Source organism: Dipteris shenzhenensis, chromosome 13 (assembly GCF_047967505.1).
Source record: "Dipteris shenzhenensis isolate YYH24624 ecotype China chromosome 13, Dip_SZ_1.0, whole genome shotgun sequence".
NCBI classification, from domain to species: Eukaryota; Viridiplantae; Streptophyta; class Polypodiopsida; order Gleicheniales; family Dipteridaceae; genus Dipteris; species Dipteris shenzhenensis.
In genome coordinates, this window is record NC_141608.1 from 6,674,919 (window position 1) to 6,697,795 (window position 22,877).

Here is a 22,877-nt window from a genome sequence, read left to right on the forward strand (position 1 = left end):
GGGTTGCTTTTTGCACTCCTTGGGAGCTGCCATGTGCCCTTCCTAAAGCAGATGTACTAGAGGGTTTCTTGCTGTCCCATAGACCTTTTGGTCTCCAATGGACGTTAGTAGACTTTCTTTCTTTCTTTCTTTCTTTCTCGGGCAATCACTAGAGAGCATGTGTGAACCATTTTCCAGCCCAAAGTTCATCTCAAGCTCTTGCACGAGCCAATGCACCACTCTCTGCTAGCTTTCTGCTCACGTGGCCACGTAGTTGCCTACACCTAGCACCTTCGATCCAAATGCTTGTACACGTAGCCCAAAACCTTAGCAAAAAGCTCACATGAGCTGAGTAAAAGGCCAACACCAGCCCCTTCACAAGCAGGTACAAGCTGTACGATAGACTTGTGCATAAGAATCTGGTTTTGGCAAGTCACACGAACGCTTGTAGCAGCAGCCATGGATGACGTAAGCACATTGCAGGAGCCCATATTACAGTGTTTTGCAGTCCGTACAATCTGTACGGACTCCTCCGTACAGCCCGTACATCTCAGCAGCCTTTACCGGACCTGTATGGTCATTTGCTTCACTTTCAAGGCATTCCGTTCCATCGTACGGCCTCCGCAAGCTCCAACCGTAAGCGCCATATCCCACGACTCACTATCCTCTCTGTCCATCCTTGTCTTCCCCATTTCCTTGCCCAAGGCCTTCCTTGGCCTTTCTTTCCAAAGTGGGGCTGCATGGGCTTGCCATGTGGCAGCCCATGCCTTGGATTGCCCCCAAGGGCCTCATTTGTCCCTAGGCCCCCTTCTATTGGGCCTTTTTAAAAGCCCACCAATGGCCAACCTTAGTTCTAAGATTCTTTGGGTCCCTCTTGACCCTGGAACTTGCATTTGCCACAATTTTCCTAGGGGGAAACTTGCATACCCCCATCCTTTGACCTCGCCACTTGATTCCTGGGGTCGAGGCCACATGCGAGCATTGAAACTCACGTGGGAGTTAAAGGTCACTGTGCCTTTACCCCAGTTATGTACAATACTCAAACACATATATAAATTAATAAAAAAGAAGATTAGGGTGTTTTGCACCCATCAAAACTTGTGTGGCTCTCTGTCTGTCTCTCTCCCTCTTCTGTTCTTGCTTCCGTTGAGAGCACTCTCAACTGGTATTAGAGCCCGGGTGATCTAGCTGAGCGTGTGTGAATACCTGGAAGCTCAGCAGCTCTGTGGGAGGACTTTACTTGCATCCGAGTGACTTTACTTACATCCGAGTGTTTAGAGGCCTTAGAGGAATCTTTGGAAAAGTCACTTTGGCTTTGCGAAGTGGTTTTGAGAGCCTTTTAAGTGTTTTCAAAGAAAAAGTCGTTTTTTGAGCTTTTCTCTGTTCCATTCGATGACAGAGACTCCGTATTGACTTGTAGAGGCAACTATTGCTTGCTTTTGGTGTCCACTTCACTTCAGGAGCTTGGAAACACCTTCATTCTTGAATCTGGGATCATTTCATTGGATTTTTGACTCATTGTGTCAGTTTCTGCGTTTTTCTACCCGGGTGTTGGAACTCAAGTTTGGAGCAACCATTTGCACATCTGTCAGTTCCGGTGGACTCAGGAGGTTCGAAAACTTTTATGTTGCTCATCATTCGCACTCTGGTGGAGTTTACAAACAGCCCTGTTTTCAAAAAACGTTTTTGAGTCCGTGTGTTGGACCCAATGGTTGAGACCACGGTTTTCAAAACTGTTTGTCCCATTGCGTTCCGGACGCCTAAAAACTCCTATCTGTTAGTTCTTGCGCGATTTGGTGGAGTATTTTCAGAGTTATAGATCTCTGTGTATTCGATTTCGTCTCTCTGTTATGCATTTTTCATTCTAAGGTTTTGGAACCTTAGATTTATGCCACATTTCTCACTCATCGGTTGGGATTTTGGAGTTCCGGCAGAAGAGAGAGATTTGCAGATTTTCTTACTGAGTCCGATTATGCAATGGTGCCCATGTTTTGAGGCATCTCAAGTTCTATTTTCAGTAGCGGTCTTTTCCGTGGGACCATGATTTCTTAAGCATATCTTATGCAGATCACTCTGGTTGCAGTTTGAGCCATGTGCGCTCATTCGTGGTGTGCATTGGGTTGGAGTGGATGATTTATAGGCCATTTGGATGCATTGCGATCCTTACTGGATGCGTTGATAGGTCCAGATTGCCTTGTGGGATGCTATTTTTATGGGCGCTTTGCATATGGATGCTATATTATGCTGAGGGATAACTTTGACAGAACAGATAAGGGACGTGCTTATTCAAAAGAAGCAGATTAACCCTTGGCAGGGATTGAAGCTAAGCTTGCAAATATGTCTGAGGATGATTGGAATGAGTTGGATGCATTAGCAAAGTCTACTATTAGACTTCATCTTGCAGAGTCAATTTATTTCATAGTAGTAAATGAGCAGACTACGGAAGATTTGTGGAAGAAACTGTGTGCCACTTATGAGAAGGAAACTGCCTCTAATAAAGCTTACCTCATGAAGAGGTTGTTTGAGCTGTGGATGAAGGAAGGGGTCTCCATTGCTTCTTACTTGAATGAATTCAATATTATTTTCAGCTAGCTTCAGGCTCAGAAGATGAATTTTGATGCGAAGACTAAGGCAATATTTCTCTTATGTTCATTGCCATCCTCATGGGATACGTTCCGTATAGCTATCAGTAACTCTGTAGCTTGTGGAGTACTGAAATTTGATGATGTTGTGGGTAGCTTGTTGGCCGAGGAGATTAGATGGAAGTCTTTGGACGGCAACAAGCAGGATGCAGCCTTAAATGTGCAAAGGGGCAGATCACAGTTTAGGGGGAAGTCCCAAGAAAGAGGAAAGTCTCGTAGCAAATCCAGGGCTCAGAATATTGAGTGTTACCACTGTGGCAAGAAGGGCCATATGAAAAAGGATTGCTACAAGCTGAAAAGAGAGCAAAAGGATAAGAAAAAGAATGCAAATTGGGGTGCAAATAAGAAGGAAGAGAGTCCAAGGGAGGACAAAGGAAAAGTGAAGGTCGAGGAGATCAATGTAGTCACACATGAAAGTGACAATGACGTTCTCTTCATGTCTACTTTATTTGCAGAGTTGCTTACTACTTCAGATGATGCATATTCCTAGGATTGGATTTTGGATTCTGGTGCTTCATTCCATGTTATAGTGGAAAGATAGGTTGTGTGCATCTTGGAAATGACTATGCATGTGATATAGTGGGAGTAGGTGACATAAAGTTTTCTTTTACAAATGGGTCTGCATTTATTTTGAAACATGTGAGACATGTGCCTAAGTTGACTTAGAGTCTTATTTCAGTGGGTCAGCTAGATGATGTTGGTTTTCATACCACTTTTGGCTTTCAGAGTTGAAAAATTCAGAAGGGCTCTATGCTTTTGGCTAGGGGTGCCAAGTGTGGGACTTTGTATCCCTTACATGTATCAGGGGTATTTGATCATGTTGTTGCAATAACCGAGCAGCCAAGCACTTCTTTGTGGCATTGCAGGTTGGGGCACATGAGCCAGAATGGAATGAAACTCTTATCCCGTTTGGGTTATGTACCGCATTTGAGTTTCTCTGATTTTGAATTTTGTGAGCACTGTCTCTATGGGAAGCAGACTAAATCAGCCCATAAAAGAAGGGAAAGAAAGAGTTTGAAAAGCTTGATTTGGTGCATTTAGACGTATGTGGTCCCATTCCTACACGGTCATTAGGCGGGGCTGAATACTATGTGACATTCATTGATGATGCAACTAGGAAAGTGTGGGCTTATGCCATAGCTCGGAAGAGTGATGTGTTCCAGGTATTTCAGAAGTGGCTGGCCTTGGTTGAGAATCAGTCAGGTAGAACGCTTAAATGCCTACGGACTGACAATGGTGCAGAGTATCTCTCATAACTTTCAGCATTTCTGTGATACACGTGGGATTAAAAGGGAGCTTACATCTCCTCGTACTCGAGAGCAAAATCCAGTTGTAGAAAAGATGAACCGTATCATTCAAGAAAGGTTGCAATGCATGCTTTTTACTACAAGTCTTTCTGGAGGTTTTTGGGCTGAGGCAATGAAGACTGCAGTGCATGTGATCAATAGATCACCTAGTAAGAGTTTGGATGGTGGTATTCCTGAAGAGGCATGGAGTGGTAAGAAGCCCTCTTACTCTCATTTACGTATATTTGGGTGTGAGACATATGCACATGTGCCAAAAGAGCTTCGAAAGAAGCTAGATCCTAAGTCTAGGAAATGCATCTTTCTGGGTTATGGTGAAAGTGGAGAGATGGGCTATCGTCTCTGGGATTCAAAAGCAAAGAAGATCATACACAGCCATGATGTAGTCTTCAATGAGAAGAAGATGCATAAGGCATCCATGAGGGATGTTGAAATGAAGAGAATCACTTTCTAGGATGTGAATCCACCTGCATATGTTGATAGACAGTAAGCTGTCGATGCACAAAATGTGCAAGAAATGGTACCACCAAATACTCCCACAGGTATACAATCAAGGGTAGATGATGGATCATCTATTGGTGGAAATGATGAGCCAAATGTGACTGATATGCATGTGGGACAGCAAGCTGAAATGCCCTTGAGAAGATCATCTAGAGTGTCTAGACCGCCTGATAGGTTTGTTCCAGGGGTAGACTATGTGATGCTTACTGATTGCGGGGAGCCTTCTTGCTATAGAGAGGCTATGATGCGCGAGGATCAACGCAAGTGGGAGTATGCTATGCAATCAGAGATGAGTTCACTTATGAAGAATAAGACTTAGGACTTGGTTTCTTTGTCACATGGAAAGAAAGCATTGCCATGTAAATGAGTCTACAAGATGAAGGTCAGAGGTGATGATGTGCCTAGGTACAAGGCCCGTTTGGTCGCTAAAGGGTTCAAGCAAGAGAAGAGTGTGGACTTTGATGAGATATTCTCTCCGGTTGTGAGGATGACCACACTTAGATGCATGCTTGGACTAGTGGCATGAGAGGATATGGAGCTTATGCAGATGGATGTCAAGATAGCTTTCTTGCATGGGGATTTGCATGAGGAAATTTACATGGTACAGCCGGAAGGCTTTGAAGAAAAGGGCAAAGAACATTTAGTTTGCAAGCTGAAGAAGAGTCTCTATGGTCTTAAGCAAGCGCCTAGAGAATGGTATCAGAAGTTTGATGCTTTCATTCAGTCCCATGGTTTTAGAAGGAGTGAAATTGATCACTGCGTCTACACTAAAAGGGCTAAGGATAATAGCCTGATAATCCTGGCACTATATGTGGATGATATGCTATTGGCTAGCAAGAATACTTATGAGCTAGATGCATTAAAGGCCAAGTTGCATGAGGCCTTTGATATGAAGGATTTGGGACTTGCAGGTCATATTCTTGGTATGCGCATCACGCGTGATCGGAGTAGGAAACTCCTTTGGGTTTCACAGAAGGAGTATGTTACAAAAGTATTGCAGCGTTTTAATATGGAGGGGGGGAAGGCAGTGAGTAATCCATTGCCTCCATATGTGAAACTGATTCATACAGGGCCATGATGACCAAGGTTCCTTATGCATTATCGGTTGGGAGTCTTATGTATGCTATGATAGCTATTAGATCAGACATTGCATTTGCAGGTGGGAGTTGTTAGCCGGTATATGGCTAATCCAGGAAAGAGGCAGTTAAGTGCATCATGAGGTACATGAAGGGTACCAAGGAGATGTGCATCTGCTTTGGTAGAGGAGACATGCGTGTACTTGGGTACACAAATTCAGACTATGCAGGGCATGTGGATAGTAGGAGATCCACTTCTGGTTATGTGTTCACCTTTGCAGGTGGTGCAGTGTCGTGGATGTCTCGCGCACAGAAGTGTGTTGCTTTGTCTACCACAGAGACTGAGTATGTTGCAGCCACAGAGGATTGCAAGGAGACTATATGGCTTGATCGGCTAGTGGAAGATTTGGGGATTCATACAGGTGTACCGACATTGCATAGTGATTCCATGAGTGCTATTCAGCTAGCACGGAATCCGGTCTTTCATGCAAAGATCAAACACATTGAAGTCAGGTACCATTTCATCAGGGAGGTACTTGAGGACAAGCGCATAGAGCTTGTCAAGGTTCATACAGATGATAACCCTGCAGATATGTTGACGAAGAGTCTACCTAGTCAGCGGTTTGAGTATTTTCGTGTATTGATGGGCATTGTTTTCCCTTAAAGGCACATTGTCCTTTAAGTGGGAGGTTGTGGGAGTTAAAGGTCACTGTGCCTTTACCCGAGTTATGTACAATACTCAAACACATATATAAATGAATGAAAAAGAAGATTAGGGTGTTCTGCACCCACCAAAACTTGTGTGGCTCTCTGTCTCTCTCTCTCTCCCTCTTCTGTTCTTGCTTCCGTTGAGAGCACTCTCAACGCCCTTGTGATAGGTCTTTCCCATCTACCCCTCTCTACCTTGAGATCATGTGAACCAGTTCTGATTTTGCAGATTAGATGTCTTTTAAACGTTGATATGTCTTCCTCGAGATATTTCTGCATTCCATAGCTGTCCATTGAGTTAGCTTCTTGCTTATAAAACTGCATTTTTGTTCCTGGTTTTTGCCATAGTTTATGTATCATTTTCTACGTCACAATCTCTCTTATTTCACATGCATCTTCTGGTATATCAGTGGTTGTTATACCCCATGATTCCATCCACTTCAACCCCTCTCTGTACCAACCTGTTATTTGTGTAGCTTCCATCGCTTTTCGTGGTATCCTGTCGGTGTCCATCTTCTCAACTTTGTTGAGGTAAGCCATGAATTGGCACAATGCTTTCCTTTCTACAGGTATCATACCTGTTTTGGCCAGCAGGATGGGGTAGGTGTTTGTGCCTTAATCTTTGACTCCCCTATTAGGATCGTTTATGTAAAGTTTCTATTCTTTCGCAGTAAATCCTAGACAGCCTAGGTGCCCAAGCGGGGCATCCGTAAAGGATTACTGTCTGCACAAGCATGGTGTACATAAACTTTTTCTTTTCCCAATTCCATAGGTGCGCCTTCTTGCATTTATTTTGGAAGCTATATAGGGCTTTTAGAGCTCCCAAACTTCTCCTTCCCACACATGCATTCCATTTGTAGTTGGTGGGGAAATTCAGCCCTAGATATTTATATAAATTGACTACTTCTAGGGACTCCCCTCCAAATGTGACATCCACTTGTTTGTTACGTGTCCCGATGACCATTACCATCGACTTGTCTATATTGACCTGCATTCCCGAGTGTTTGCAAAACTCTCTTAGTGCATCCATATGTGCTTGCAGGCTCTCCTTGTTCTCATCGCAAAGAATACCACATCAGTTGCATAGATAAGCATTAACAAAGCGTACCCCGCAATCTGAACACCTTCTTTGCTGTGTATTCTCATCCACTCTTCTAATTCATCGATAGAAAGACCGAATAGTGTAGGTGAGGGGGGGGGGACTCAATTTTGTGATTGGATATTGTAGGCTTTGGACTTGATGAAAGGGAAGAACATGTTCTCTCTTACTTGGAAGGACACTTTATCTTGATGAGAGAGAGAGAGAGAGAGAGAGAGAGAGAGATCTTCGGGAGGCCTCACGTGCCTATGAGACAAAGTACAATCAACAGAATAGCTCATACCAGCTGTTGTGGGCTGAAGCAAAGGGCTTGCTAAGGCCCTTGTTGAGTTCTAAGCTAAGCTAATGATCTCAAAAACTCAGAAACACACTCTTAGAGCTTTCAAGGGACTCCAGTAGGTAGTGCAAAAGCTTCGATGACATATCCAAGTTTTGTGGTACCTCTCCCATAGGAGGCAAAGATGTCACGTATTCGTAGTTATCGAGTTGTCTCTTGTCGTGGTGGGTGTTGTGGTCTCAGGGATCTCTGTATCCGATGGGCAGCATCAAGGGTGACACCTCGGGTCAATCGATCTCCTTTGAGTAAAGCGGCGATGGGCTGAACCTCTATCGTGCGTGCTCTGATCATCCTCTACTGCGACCTATCCTTTGCCCTGTGTCGTCTCTGCACACTGATCCAAGCTGCCCTCATGTTGGCTATATCCTCATCCTCTACTCCGATGTGTCTTAGAGCTGTCTTGAAGGGATAAAAATCAGTGACATGCCTCTATGTTCAATCAATGTCCCGTGGTGTTGTCTCCTCCTGCTATCTGATCTGGTGTAATAGACTGTCCGTCAGAAAGAGGCCGACACATACCTGATCATGGAAGCGGATCAATTGGGAGAGTGGCCCAAATCCGCGCCCCTCCTGGTAGAAGCAGTTGTAGCATTCTCGGATCTCATAATAAGCAGGGAAAATGGATAAGAAGTGCTCCTCTGTCTTAATACTGCCAATGTGCATAACTTGCAAATCCGTTGCTCTCTAGGTGTGCCCGTGGGCCTCCTTACCTCAATCCTCAATTGGTGAGACTCGACTCGCATTTGTCCTATGGCAATCCTCAGCGCATGGGTAACTCGCCTGTCCTCTAAATACTGGGGCCTGATGATCACTCGATCATCTAATACCCTCAGGAAGTGGTCTCGGTAAAATTGGATCTTGGTAGGAAACTCTTTGTCCCCTCCCCAAATTTGTGATGTATATAGCTGAAGTAAATCCAACCATATGATGTGGTTGATCTCATCTTGTGTGGGATCTGGAGGGACGGGGAGTCTAGACTATACTAAAAGGGGGGTAGACGGTCTATCTGAATGCCCTGAGACCGAAACCATTTGGAGATACGTGCATACAAGGCTGTGCTGATCCCGCTCTCAGCTAGCTGCCTAGATGACTCTAGTGCCAGCCTGGGTAATCTCCATCGGGGTAAAGGCCCACACCTTGTGTGGATATGTAACTGTCTGGAAGATGGCATCGATTTGCAAAGGTGTCATAGTGAAATCAGCCTGTATGATCTGGTGAGGAACCGACAGGGATCCTAGAAGTGTGCCTGGAAGCACCGTCTCTCTGTGGAGTTAAGGCTCTCCACCCTCGTGTGAGTCATGCCTTAGCTACACGTGTCATCGTAAAGATAGGCCCTACGAACCATGCGAAAACTGCTCCGAGATATGTATATGTCTATACTATCTCCACTGGCTCCCCTCGATACGCGAAGCTGTGTTGCCGGAGTATTGCTCGTGAGATGTTGAAGATCATAACCTTGGTCTTGCCAAGGTTAACCGTCAGGTCTCTCTGCAAAATAGGTCTAGAGCCTCAAGATTCTGTAAGCCCACTGCAGAGGAGGAGATGAGAACTATGCCATTTGCATACAATAGGACTTGTATCATCAAATCTTCAAGCAGGGATCCCTCACCTCGTAGGCGATCAATGAATGTCATGATCTTGTCAATGGAGAGCCCAAAGAGGGTTGGAGAGAGTGGGCATCCTTGCTCTCAACCCAATCCGATAGACCCTCTGGTGCACGTACCCTTCCTCAGACAGATTCATATAGGCTCATCATGCCCCAGACCAAAGGTTGCATTGCAATTCCATACAGCCAGTTGGATTCTGTTTTTCACTCTTTTCTCAAGGCCCCGACACCGTCATGTGCTATCCATTTCACCTTCCTCCTTTGCTTCTCTTTCTACTCTATTTGCTCTGTTACGGATGATAACTTTACCGTCTTTGTATGCAGCCCATTTCCCTTCCTGTCGTGCTGCCATTACTTTCATCATTCCCTTCCTTCGATGTTCTTGCTGCAGGACAGTGAGATCATCATCCAGGAAGGTTCAAGTGCCCCTCAATGCTGCCATCATACCAAGGTAGATCTGTCCTCTTTAGTCCGGTATCTCACCACTAATGGTCTTGCTGGTGCGTTCAATTTACCTACCCTCCGTGCTGCCTCACAAGTGAGGTTAACTCCCATCTTGTCAAACAGAATTTTGGTGTCTGCCATAGGAGTATCTCCTACCGGTAAGCCTCTAACACGCACATTTAATGATTTGCTGTCCCGCCGTTTGTCCTCTTCAAGAGCATCAGATATGATTTCTTTTTTAGGGGCTGATGTACCCTTTTTGACCACATCCTTCCATTTCAACATCTTAGCTTCTCCCTTGGAGATTTGTTGCTTGAGTTCCGTGCGCCTCCCTTGCATCGTGGCCTGCATAGCTGCAATGTCTTTCCTAAGGCTGGCATTTCTATTTTGAGCTCTTCCATTGCCTTGCATGTCCCATCCGAGCGCCCCCTTCATTTCTTTGATTTGCAATTCATTCTCCAAAGCATGTACTTTGTCCTCGAGGATGGTCCTGGCGTTTTCCCATTCTCCTTTTTCTTTCTCCCATTCCTCTCTCTTGATTTCCTCCTTCCTCCATTCTTCCCGCGTCTTCCATCCCTGCTTCTTCACTTCTTCTAAAGCCTTGTCCACAAGTGTTTCTCAGCAAGTAGGGCCACATTGGTGGCCTCCAAGCTGTCTATCTTCTTAAAGAGAGAGAGAGAGAGAGAGAGAGAGAGAGAGAGAGAGAGAGATGAGATGATATGGTTGTATTGAAGTCCACTGAGAGACCCTTCAGGATCTATGGGACTGGTGATCACTGTCAACTAATAGCGTTCCCTTACATCCAGTGAGTACTTGTTGGGCTAGCTGGCGTGCTAGTCCCAATACCTTGTTACGATGTTCCAAAACCTCCTTCAAGTAATTCCCTAGCTTTTTGGCTGGCTGCTCCAGTAGATTTTTCAAACTGTATCTGTTGCCCTCATATCCTTCTTTGATGTGAGCATAGGCTCTGCATATGAGGAGTACATGCTGCTCATTTTCTACCTCCCCTGTTGGGCAGGATTTGCATGTCCGTTCCCCTATGGGGATCCTGGGTCTTGCCCATCTTACCCCTCTCCACCTCGAGATCATGCGAACTAGTTCTAATTTTGCAGATTTGCTATATTTTGAATATTGATGTCTTCCCCGAGGTATTTCTGCATCCCATAACTTTCCATCGAGTTGATTTCCTGTTTGTAAAACTGCATCATTTTTGTCCCCGGGTTTTCCCATAGTTTTTGGAGCATTCTCTGTGGCACTCTCTCTTATTTCACATGCATCTTTTGGTATCCTACTGGCATCCATCTTCTCAACTTTGTGGATGTAAGCTATGAATTGACGTAATGCTTCCCCTTCTAGAGTTATCATACCTGTTACAGCCAGTAGGATGGAGTAGGGTGTCTGTGCCTTTTCCCCCAACTCCCTTATCATGAAACTTTGTGTAAAGTTTCACTCTTTACCAATACATCCTAGAGAGCCCGGGTGCCCAAGCTGGACATCCGTAGAGGATCACTGTCTGCACTGGCATGGTGTACATAAACTTTCTCATATCCCAATTCCACAGATGAGCCTTCCTGCATTTATTTTGGAAGCTATACAAAGCTTTCAAACCTCCTAGAATTCTCCTTTCCACACATGAATCCCATTAGCAAGCTTTTTCAATCCTTTTCTAGTGTCTTCCTCTGTTAGAATTCTATTTGTTGCTTTGATAGTAAATCTGTGATTTAACTTTTCTTCCCCATCTCTTTTGTATAGGCTTTTGACAAACTGTATAATGTCTGTCCATTTTGCCTTCCGTTCTTGGGGTTTGTTGCCCTGCAGCTTCTGAAAAAACTTCTTAGGATTTTGTATCAGCTCATCGAAGCTGTCAAGCTGCTTACTCTTGAGAAATAATACTTTTTTCTTCCTTACCACTTGCTTATATATTCGAGCTTTGTCCTCCTTTTCAGCTGTCACAGCTTTCTTCCATTCTCTATTTGCGTCTTTACAATCTTGGTCATACAAGTGATTACATGGAATTTCTTGCTTTCTCCCCTTGCCTTTAGTGAAGCATTTTTGGGCTGTTGACAGCAGCATTTCTGTTATGTGATTGCTCATTTCGTGACATGTATAAGGTATGTTACCTTTTGCCATTGCCTCCTCTATCTCCCTTTCATAGATATGAGCTTTTTTGAAGTCCATTCTCTTAACCTGGGATGTGCAATAACATTCTGTTTTTTCACAGCATTACTTGTCCCCTTTATGCCTATAGAAGGGCTTGCCCTATGATCAGACTCGAGCTTCGTCCTCAATCTTGATATGGTTGATCATGTGTTTCGCATTTGAATTTGTGATCACATAATCAACCACACTTGACTCTGAGCTGTCTTGCATGTGAACCCTCCCGTATTTTGGAGAGAGAGAGAGAGAGAGAGAGAGAGAGAGAGAGACTCAATTTTGTGACTGGAGATTGTAGGCTTTGGACTTGATAAAAGGAAAGAACATGTTATCTCTGATGGATTCACACTTGGAAGGCCACTTTACAAACGAGGAAGGAACAGAACTTGTACGTCTGGCTTCCCGGTGTTTGCAGTATGAACCTCGGGAGAGGCCAAATGTTAGAGCTCTTGTGACATCACTCACATCGCTTCAGAGGAGGACTGATGTACGTATCTTTCAATTCCTGATTCTCTCTTGTTTATGTTGGCAAGCTCGGAGAGCTGAAAGTACAGTTCATCTTTTTGGGCCTATTTTTGCAAAGCTGTGTTTTAGTACATTTGCATGCTTTCTCTTGCATTAGTTTATACATTCATCTTGCATGTGGATTTACTCAAAATTACATAGCTGCTCTCTACAAATGTATGTATCTTGGTCAGCTGAAGTATCTGGTATAAGAGTAGTAATCCCCATGATGAGGGTTCATTCCATTTGTACAACCCTCCAGACATGTCATCATATGCTCATGATGTTACTACAGACGGACACAGCCCTTATGAGACGATACATGATGATATGATAGAGTTCTCTAGATAGGGAGACACCCTCCTTCTGGGGGATTTCAATGCAAGGACGATGGATAGGCAAGTGGGCTTACTTGACTTCACATATGAGAGAGACCCCACATGATGCCGGAGTTAGATGCAACAGAGCTTGGGATTCGGAGACATTCTGCAGATACCTCACATGTGACAGCATACAGGCAATACTTGCTTGAGCTGGGAGTTGTTCACAATCTCATAATCTACAATGGCCTTCAAAGATGGCCATCATTTGGGGGATTCACATGTTTCCCACATGGAGGCGGGACCAGCACAGTGGACTACCTACTGGGCCCATTGGCTTTTGTCTCACTGATACATGACCTCACTGTACGTCCCCCCCCCCACTTGGAACCAACCACTCATATGTGGCCTTTGGTGTTCTTGCTACTATGCCAGTCATAGGGAGAGTTCCTACTGCAGCCCGTACCCAGATCCACTTTGACCGTGCCCTTGATCGAGTGTATGTATGTCACTTAGCCAGAGAGCTTCCGGCCCTACTGGAGGGTGATATAGACCTCGCCCACGCTTCAGCCACCCTTGTCACAGTGATACAGGATGCTGCCACTAGGTCCTTTCCTGCGACCCGATCTTCATCGGTACGAGATGGGAAGATGCCTCAAAACCCCTGGTTTGATGATGAGTGCAGAGAAGCCTTGGTCCAGTTGACGTTACATGAGGCACATCGAAGAAGTCTCCCATGCACTGAGGATTGCCATTGGTTAGATGTGGGTTTCATCCCATCAGTTGAGGATCGAGGCAAGGAGAGCAGCAGGTATACCCAGAGAGCAGCGGGTCTGCACACTATGTACACTGGGGGTGGTTGAGACAGAGGAGCATTTTCTTTGTGTTTGCCCAGCCTAATACGAGATTCAGGGGCGCTACCAATGTCTCTACTTGGAGCGGTGTGGCTCTGGCCCTTTATCACGACTGATCCATTTTCATGACGAGGTTCGTATTGGGCTGATGGAGATGTGTCAGCATAGGGAGACACGACTGCGACAGATCAGAGAGTAGTAGGAGATGGCCAGACCACCACAAGACATAGAGGATGCCGGGACACAGCGATGTGTCAAACTTCTATACATTTGAGTCAGCCCCAGGACACAGTGGGGTAGAGGAGGAGGAGCTAGCTGACATGAGAGTAGTTTGGATTAGTAGTCAACACGGTACCACCGAGAGAGGGACGTAGAGACCACATGTGCAATAGAGAGTCCCCAGAGTACATTCTATTGAGGTCCGACCTATCACAGCTTTCCTCAGGGGGGACCGACAGACGCGAGGGTCACTCTAGACATAGATCAGAGAGTTCAGAGAGCAAGGAGACCGCGCCACCCATTGCAGCACGAGATAGCTCAACAGACACAGATACGAGACATCTTCGCAGCCCACCAGAGAGCCATCACTGTACCAGGCTTCGGTTTCTGATTCTGTTTTTGAGCCCCAGTGCTGAGATTGACTTGTTTTTCAGTTTGTACCTGATATTGGATTGATAGATTGATCTGGTCCACTATGCAGTCGGAGTTGACTATTTCTATTCATGATTATGATTTTGCTAGCATAGATTAGTATTCAGCAAGGGCCCTAGTGTGCCCTTTGCTTCAGCCCACTGAGGCTTGTATGAGTTCGTATTTTTGTGTACTTTGTCCCATAGGCCCGCGAGGCCTCCCTTGGACGTTAATACATCTTTGTTTATTTCTTTCTCTCTCTGTCTCTGTCTCTCTCTCTCTCTCTCCCAGCTTCCTTGTCCTCTTTCGAAGCCAATTTATTGCCAGACTTTTCACAACACATGTGTGCCCCCTGACCTTCATTGTTGCCCACCTACATGTTCATATGCGTACATGCACACAATGAGCTGAATTGATGGATAGGGATTTTTACTTCTTGCTCTTGACTCATATTCCTTATATTGGATAGTGTCTTTTCACAAAAGTTGATGACTTTTGGTTCTTCTATATCTATGTGTCGTGTCCGGCTTTGTTATTGGACCCTAAAATCTGAAATGTTGTAAATAGTGATAGAACAGTAGGTACCCCTTTCTCATACAAATATGCACTCTATTAGCAAAAATAAAACCAGCTGAACTCCATTTATTCTTTATTCTTGGCCTGTTGGAAGAGAACGAAGTATCGTCTTTGTCTTAGTAAAGCTTAAGCTCCAAGGCCTTTGATTCTATCACAACTAATAAATCCTTTGTTCCACTTGTAAGTGGGTGTTTGCCAATCATCATCCTTTGAGTTGCATATGGGTGGTGATTACAGAGACTAACAAGACACTAATGAATCTAACTGGCTATGCGTGAGGAAATCAGGCATGACAATGTCTCTAATCATGTGTGTAAGTTGTGAAGCTTAAATTGCTTCACGGTCTGTTTTTGTGCAGGTCTTAAATTGCCAGCCTGGCTAACAAAGTCTGCTTCACCATCTTAAGATTTGAAATCCCCCTCTTGTTAGGGGATCTCTGTATGCACAATTTAATATGCACAATCAATTTAATGCACTTGTTCTTCTCTCATAAGGTTAAGTCTTTTGAGAAGAGTATCAGCAGATGTTCTCGAATCAATAATGGGAGAAAGCTCCATTCCCAACGGATGGTAGGGATCCCGTGAGTACGGATCTTGACTGAATGGAAAAAGTGTCTATTCTTGGACATGCTTGCACGCCCACACCCACACCCACACCCCCACACACTTTTTTATATTACAATTAGCAGCTCCCAGGAAAGGAACATGCTAATACATCAGAAAATGGCATGATAAGACAAGTTAGCACGAGAATCTACACATACAATCATAAAATGATTGTTGTAATGACATCGGGAAGAAGTGAAGCTTGGGGATGTGTGCGTGTGCCTGCAGACGCTACATTACATTTGTCTAGTGTCTCCAAGCGTGTGCACACATGTACAAGCATGCATATCTTTCCTTCTTCCTTCCCACCTTTCCCTTAGGTGCATCATGTTTGAGTCTTTTGTTTGAATTTTTGCCATGCTGCCATGCATTTTGCTGACCTTGGTAATTTTCCAGGGCGTCACCTGTGTTGTGAGGGTGGCAATGTATACCGTCTATAGAGCTAGAAGCCCTTCGTACCATTCTGTAAACTCCTATTCTTGTTTTTTTTTGGCCGGAAGGGGGGGGGCATAAATTTCTGCATTTTAACCAGTGGGATCTGTGCACAGGTACCTTCCTATGTGATGCTGGGTGTACGGAGAGAGCCACCTCCTGAACCTTCACCTGTTGTCACTCGTGCTTCTCCATTGAAGGATGCATGCTCAAGAATGGATCTGACAGCTATTCATGAAATCTTAGTGAAGATACACTATAAAGATGATGTGAATGATAGTGAGGTGAGGATTATCTGGTCTTGGGCTAACTCTGCCTTTTGCTTTTCAATTTACTTGTATTTATATTATGTTGTGTTCAGCATGTGATCTTGTCAAGAGTTTAAAAGGAATAGTGTGGGATCGTCTAATAGTTGGTGCAGGTAACTCAGCCTTCAATTCTCTGTGCAGCAAGTAAGTTTTTCTGTAGAAGAGATGCCATGTCTTGGCATGTATATGCCAGCACCTAGGTGTTTGCATCTGTACACCAAAAGAGCTATAACTGACACTCTTTACTCTTCCGCTGCATCCAAATCTGCTCATCTCCTCTTAAAAAGTAGTGTCCAGAAAAACGAAAACTAGTACTCTAGGAGTTGTGAATTAATCTAAATTGTCTCATAATTACGGCTTCCATTGAAGCTTCAAGAAATGATTATGTAGATGAGCGATGGTAACTGAAATAATGAGGATAAGATTCATCGTAATTGTGTTTCTTCAGTAGGACTGCCCCTAACTATACCAACAAGCACTGTTGTTAGGTGCACATCTTCATTCACCAGTTTTTGAACTAGGACGTTATTCTGTATCATGCTTTGAAAAACATCATATTGCTGAATTTTAATCAAGCAATAGTATAGATGGTTTAGTTTTGTTTTTAGTCAAACACAACTTTTGTCGTCGTCTTTAACTACTTCCAGTATTGTGTACGAGTTTGATAGAGAGCCCTTCCAACATATTACTCCCGTTGATAACGCTTGGAGCATGCTGCATGGCTTCTTCTGTATCCCCATCTCAAGTTGCAGCGTGCTCGTTCCTAGAATAATGAGTCCAACAACTGAGGTGGTTGTTAACTTTATAAAATCATTGTGAGATGTACATGGAGTTGAATTGTGAAATATATTCTAATAATTGCATGCATGTGGCAGCTCTCTTTCCAGATGTGGACAAAACAGATGCAGGATATGTTGAATGCCAGGAAAAAGGGTGATTTAGCCTTCCGTGAGAAGGATTTTACTACGGCGATTGAGCGATATTCTGAAGTATGCTCACTCTCGATTTTAACCCTCACCTCCCCCCTGTTGTTTACCCCTATTTTGGGCCTGTCTCTTGCAAGAGTGTCTGTGTGTGCTTGTCCTGTAAAATTACATTGAGCCAGTAGCTACAGTAGAGTGACACCCCACCGACACTTGCACATTCTTCTTCCACAACATATACAATGCTCTTGTGGTGGTTTAATTTGCAATCCTGAATGGAATACCATATGACCAGTGGAAAAGAGGCTAGTGAAAAAAATAAGCATTTTTGTGCGTGTGAGCTAGACTCTGTCCATGCCCCAAGAGAAAATGCAGTGTGGAAGTATATGTGTAACGTGCTTTAACTTGATTGTTCAAACTTCTAATATTGACAGAGGGGTTATGTTCATAGCTTTGGTATATTCTTGCAGTTTATCAATGGAGGTGCCATGGTCTCTCCGACTGTTTTTGCAAGGCGGAGCTTAGCTTATCTCATGACAGATCAGCCTGATCCAGCTCTTCGTGATGCCATGCAAGCTCAATATGTTAATCCCGAATGGCCTACTTCTTTCTACCTTCAGTCTGTGGCATTAGCTAAACTCAACATGGAAAAAGAAGCAGCAGACATGCTTGATGAAGGAGCTGGCTTGGAGGCCAAGAGACAAAGCTTAAGGAGCTAGTAATTTGTGTTTTTCGATGATGATCAATGTGAAGCTCGAATGAAATTGTACACGATGTTGATAGACAGTGAGTTGTTGGGTGGTTTTAGCTCCAAGTATGCTGTAAATGTGACTTCTCTTGACATCGTGGAAGGGTCACCTGTCTCCTGCATTTTGGAGTACAAGGGCATTAACACTTGACCCAACTGATTTTCTTTTTAAAGGTTGAGTCCTATTCTTTTGGAATGCTTGAATTAGATAGCGTAGGAGTTCAAGGTTCCTCATAGGATTTACTGGAGATTACTTCTGCTGTCACTGGGCATTTTGAAGATTGGTTGCTAAACTCCTTTGGTAGGAGCCTAGTGGAAATCTATTCTGAGATTGCAATATTAAAATTTTGTAAGGATTTTGAAACTGAACCATACGAGGCCAGCAGTTGTGCTGGCATGCCAGCTTTTTGAGGCATGAATCAGATATGGTTTGACAGTCTTTTTATCCAGACACTGTTCAATATATTATATCAGACTTGAGTAATCAATCTTGGCGGAGGAAAAGCCAACACCAGTTTTGGTCTTGGCGGAAAGAAGTATACATCTTGAATGTCAATTTGTTCTTTGGAGTTCTGCTCTGCGAATTTAAAGCTGCTTCAGTATTTCTTTCTGAATAATCGCAAACCCGCCAACAGCTGTGGCAATTTGTCAACCCACTGAAGATAACTGCGCGTACATCTTTTTATAACTGGAGCTGCTATTTTTGTGACCACTCCTTGGACCTTACCTTTGAGATTACTTGTCTTGCCAATGGCTCTACTAAAGCTACAGCGATTATTCTGTCCATCAGTGTTATGGGCATGCTCTTGTCTTCATGTACAAAGGTATTTGAAAGCGTCCCTCCTTGCTCTTTCATAGATGTTGAAGTTACTGCATCACTATTTATTGCCATTGGATGTTAAGAGACCTTATAAATACCATGAGATTCACTTTCCTAAAGAAAGTACCTAAATATTTCTTGAAAGATTTTCACACCATGTTCTGCGTCTTTTGACACTAGGATTACCGAGTAATCATCCACTGCGAAGCGATAGGTGCGGCCGGTAATTCACCGTTGAAATGAGCACCAAAATATTGGCTACAGTAATTCTCAAGTGTGAAGCGATGCACCCAGATAGACCAACTTTGGGATCTCACCCAAAAGAAAGAGCCAGCAATAAACATCTTTAGCTATGGCCATAGTCTTAATATGAATCGTGAGCAGTCTCATTTTGCGCGGGTATGTTGCAATAATTACACAATTGTTTGAATTGGACGTAGCCCTAGAAGCTTCAACTATCATACAGACCTGTACCAATATGCAAGGTTTTCACATTTTCTAGTCCTTCTAGATAATTCCATTCTTGCTTGTCAACTTTGCCCTCCCTAATACTTGCTGGGTGATGATGCTCGTTTAGTAGCTCCACATTTTCAGTTTAGTAGCTCCACCTTTATTGTATTAGTCTCATAGACCCATCGGTCTTCCAAAGACTTTAATACACTTTCTTTCTTCTTTTGAGTGAGGAAAAATTTTGTTTTGATTAGACTCGCCTGTAGACCTAGAATAGTTTGTATCTTGGATTTGAGAGTATGTAGGTGCACTGCAAAAAATTTGTGTAGTACATGTCTAAGTGAAAAATGCAATCATAGAAGTTCAATTTTACTAATAATGAAGTACATGAGTTATGCTGTGAATGGTGTAGCATAATCTCATGTTATTGAATTTAATTGTTAATAAACAAAAAGTTATGAACTCTTTCTTTAGATAATGTTAAATCTTGTAAGCATATTTTTACAAAGGTAGTAGAATGTAAGCTTTAAGTTGTGATAGTCAATTTATATAGCCATCTTCTTTAGGCTTGTGACATTTGGTTCCAGTAGAGAGAGAGGCATCTTGGGCCTATGACATTTTGTTCCGATGAGAAATAAGTCCTTTATGAATGAAACGGATGGCTTCTCATAAAAAGTTGGAGGTCTTCTCAAAAGTTAAGGCTATTGGCTATGTGTACGTCTCTTGCTTCATTCGTCTAATTGGATCTATTGGTGTGAGTTTTCACATGGCTTCAGGTCTTGTTCAAAATTGTGTTACATAATTATTTTGTAGATGCCCTAAAACTAGCAAAGCTCTTTGTAGACAAATGAATTTTGTAGTTAAGTGTTATTGCATGCAACTTAAAGGTATAGTTTCCAAACATAGTTGACATTTCCCATTATTCATAGATCATGACAACCCCCCCCTCCCACCCCCCGTCTTCCCCTTCTCGTCGATGCGTCGCCCGTCCCCAAACCCCTTAAAATGTTGATGTGCATCCTTAAAAGTTATAGGCACATGAGAGTTTTGCTTGGGATTTTCTAAAAGTTCATGGCGACAACTAACGCGTGTAGGTTGGACATGAAAAGATAAAACACATAAACAAGAACTATGAAGTAATATGAATCTCTCTAGAGGTTGATTCTTGTCTCAGAGGCTCTATCAATAATTAAATTTCCAATTGGAATGGCAATATGACTTGGGATCATTGATATTTAAAGTTAGAGGATGGAAACCAAAGTGTGGTACAAAGAAAAGTGAAGAAATGAATAGCACATCAACACCCATAATGAAGAAAAAAGAAGAAGATGCTGCCTATGACAATGTTGAAACAAAAAAAGCTAAATATCAAGCATTGAGGCAATGGATAGAGGGAACATGCACAATTGAGGCAAATGGAAAAGAAAAGGTAGATACTAGCGAACTGATGCCATCAAACATAGAAATTGTGAGGGAGCTAGACCACTCAACCAAAGGGTTATGGACCATCATGTACCGCGATATCAATTGGAAAGAGATGCCGTAGCTAGTTTGACTAGCTGTCGAATAACAATCCTAGTATGAAATGGCCCTAGAATGAGGGAAAGTTTCAATGGATGGATTGAATCACACAATCAAAAGAAGAGGTTGAGGGTACTTTTGCAAAGTCCAGTGATAGGGGTAACATTCAAAATGTAGCCATCGTTTTAAAACGTAAAGCCCATGCTCCTTATCACACCCATCGTGGATGGTCGGGTAGGATCAAACATCTTAGAAAAAGAACTATGTTAAATGGTCCTTACTACGATGGATCCAGTCAACATAAGAATTGCCAAATTTCAATCATACTGAAATTAAGCTCTATTGAATTGTAGATTATGTATGGACCAAGATTGTCAGTGCAAATTTATCCTACAATTTACCATATTGGATCTTCCCAAGGGTTCATGGCATTCCAAATACTATTAGGTAGACCATGTCTAAGAGAAGCATTGATACTTTATGATTAGAGAATATGTACACTCACCATCTAGAATAGGGACATTGCAATCAATATAACTTTGGAATAGGAGCTATCGAGCCCAATGGACCCATAAACATTGATGATACATCCTCTAGTAGCCAAGAATCCCTTCTAATATTGAAGAAGCTCAAGGCAATAAAATTTGACACGTAGAGTGGCACCAACAATTGGATAACTTTCTTGGCCATACTTGATAACTATAAGACAATATGTAAAAAGCCGATAGAAGGTAGATGCACAAACAATACAATGTTGCCAGAGATAAATACATAAGTGATACACCTAGAATTGCAACTAGGATGAAGACTCAGAACAACCAAAAGTTCCAATGTTCATGAGTAGCATTGAATGGGATAGTGATCCCAAAATAACAACACTTGAAAACTATATTGCAAATGACTTGGAAGCTAAAGCAAAGAATGCTTATTTGGAAGGTGAAGTCTAGGGTAGTGATCCCAAAATAACATCACTTGAAAACTATATTGCAAATGACTTGGAAGCTAAAGCAAACACCCAAAAGACAAAGTGGAATAGTAGAATGATAGAATGAGATTCAAGTAGCAGGAAGCTATTACAAATGTAGTTGAACACATAGAGGTCACTTGTTTATACTATGCACAATGTGGTGGACAACCTATGAGTGTAGTTATTAACGATAATGCAAGTCAAAATGTACCTCCGCAACAACAAGTGGATGCAACGTCCTCCCCGCATAATGTTCATGAGAGTTCCAATAGTCAAGGTACAACTAGAGCCTTTGTTGAGGTTTCTCGAGCAACACAAAGGACGAATAGTGGGAAAACACAAGTGTATTGGTCCAAAATGGGAGTTTTCAATAAGTTTGCATGACTATGTTGAATGGAGATGCAAATTTTTACATGAGGATAAATTTGGAGGTGATCTCATATCAGGGTTCACACACATGGCTTTGTACATAAAACTACTGAACTTTGCCATGCTCTAGCAACTGTAGTTGTTCGAACTCTATATTAGAGAAATTGGGAATCTCTCAAGTTCCACTTTTCCAATAAGACCATGTGGCTAAACACCTTAACCCCTTATTTGAAAGTGGGACTTAGGAGAACTCCTTAATATAATGTTTAGGAAGGATGCCACTTTCAAGTATGGGATTAAGATTTGACCATTTGGCCAAATCTTATCCATATTGGGAATTCCCAAAAGTACTTGAAAATTCCCAAATTTCCTAATACGCTGTTCTTGACAATTACATAATGAAGGGATCCTTCCAAGGTTCCTACCTTTGCTAGATTCCTCTAACCACCACCTTGCATAATAAAGCTTTTGCTCTGCAATGGTAGATCTATTATGTTGAGGCCACCTTCCCACATGTGTAGGATCAGATTCTACCAAGCCACCCTATCTCTAGTATGTGCTGAACCATCTAGACCATTCCTTATTGGTCTTTTGAGTTGAGTGATGTAGTCCCTAGAATGGCACCAATAAGAACAAGTTAACCAAGCTGTGGCTAGCAATACTTGGTTGATCACCACTACCTTGGAAGCAAGGCCAAGTTTGCCTGAGCTTCAAAAATGAAGCTTCTTCTTGACACTCTCCAACACAGATTCACAATGGTGCAATGGAGAAATGCCCACTCTGACCTGGTAACCCAAGTACCTAATAGGAATAGTAGTTGAAGGAATAGACTCCAAAATATAGAGTTGAGAATCTTATATATTTATGCAATCATAAAAAGTTAGCTACTTGAGAAGATAAGCTCCAAAATGGATACATGATATTGTTAACGATTCCATCCTTGCAAAGAGGCTCCTTTGATAATTGAAGTGGAGATTACAATCTGAACAAATGAGGAGGA

The 22,877-nt window shown here is 42.9% G+C and overlaps 1 protein-coding gene across 1 annotated transcript in view; it reads left to right on the top strand.

The window, feature by feature from the left end:
- LOC147894962 (serine/threonine-protein kinase BSK1-like) overlaps positions 1 to 18,371 on the top strand; it is a 52,743-nt gene extending 34,372 nt beyond the window's left edge. The window contains exons 7-10 of the mRNA XM_087383274.1: positions 12,149 to 12,337; positions 15,888 to 16,055; positions 16,955 to 17,068; positions 17,473 to 18,371. Of these exons, the coding sequence (XP_087239400.1) occupies positions 12,149 to 12,337; positions 15,888 to 16,055; positions 16,955 to 17,068; positions 17,473 to 17,721 (720 nt within the window). The 3' untranslated portion in view covers positions 17,722 to 18,371. The remainder of the gene's footprint in view (positions 1 to 12,148; positions 12,338 to 15,887; positions 16,056 to 16,954; positions 17,069 to 17,472) is intronic.
- Positions 18,372 to 22,877: the final 4,506 nt, after the last annotated feature.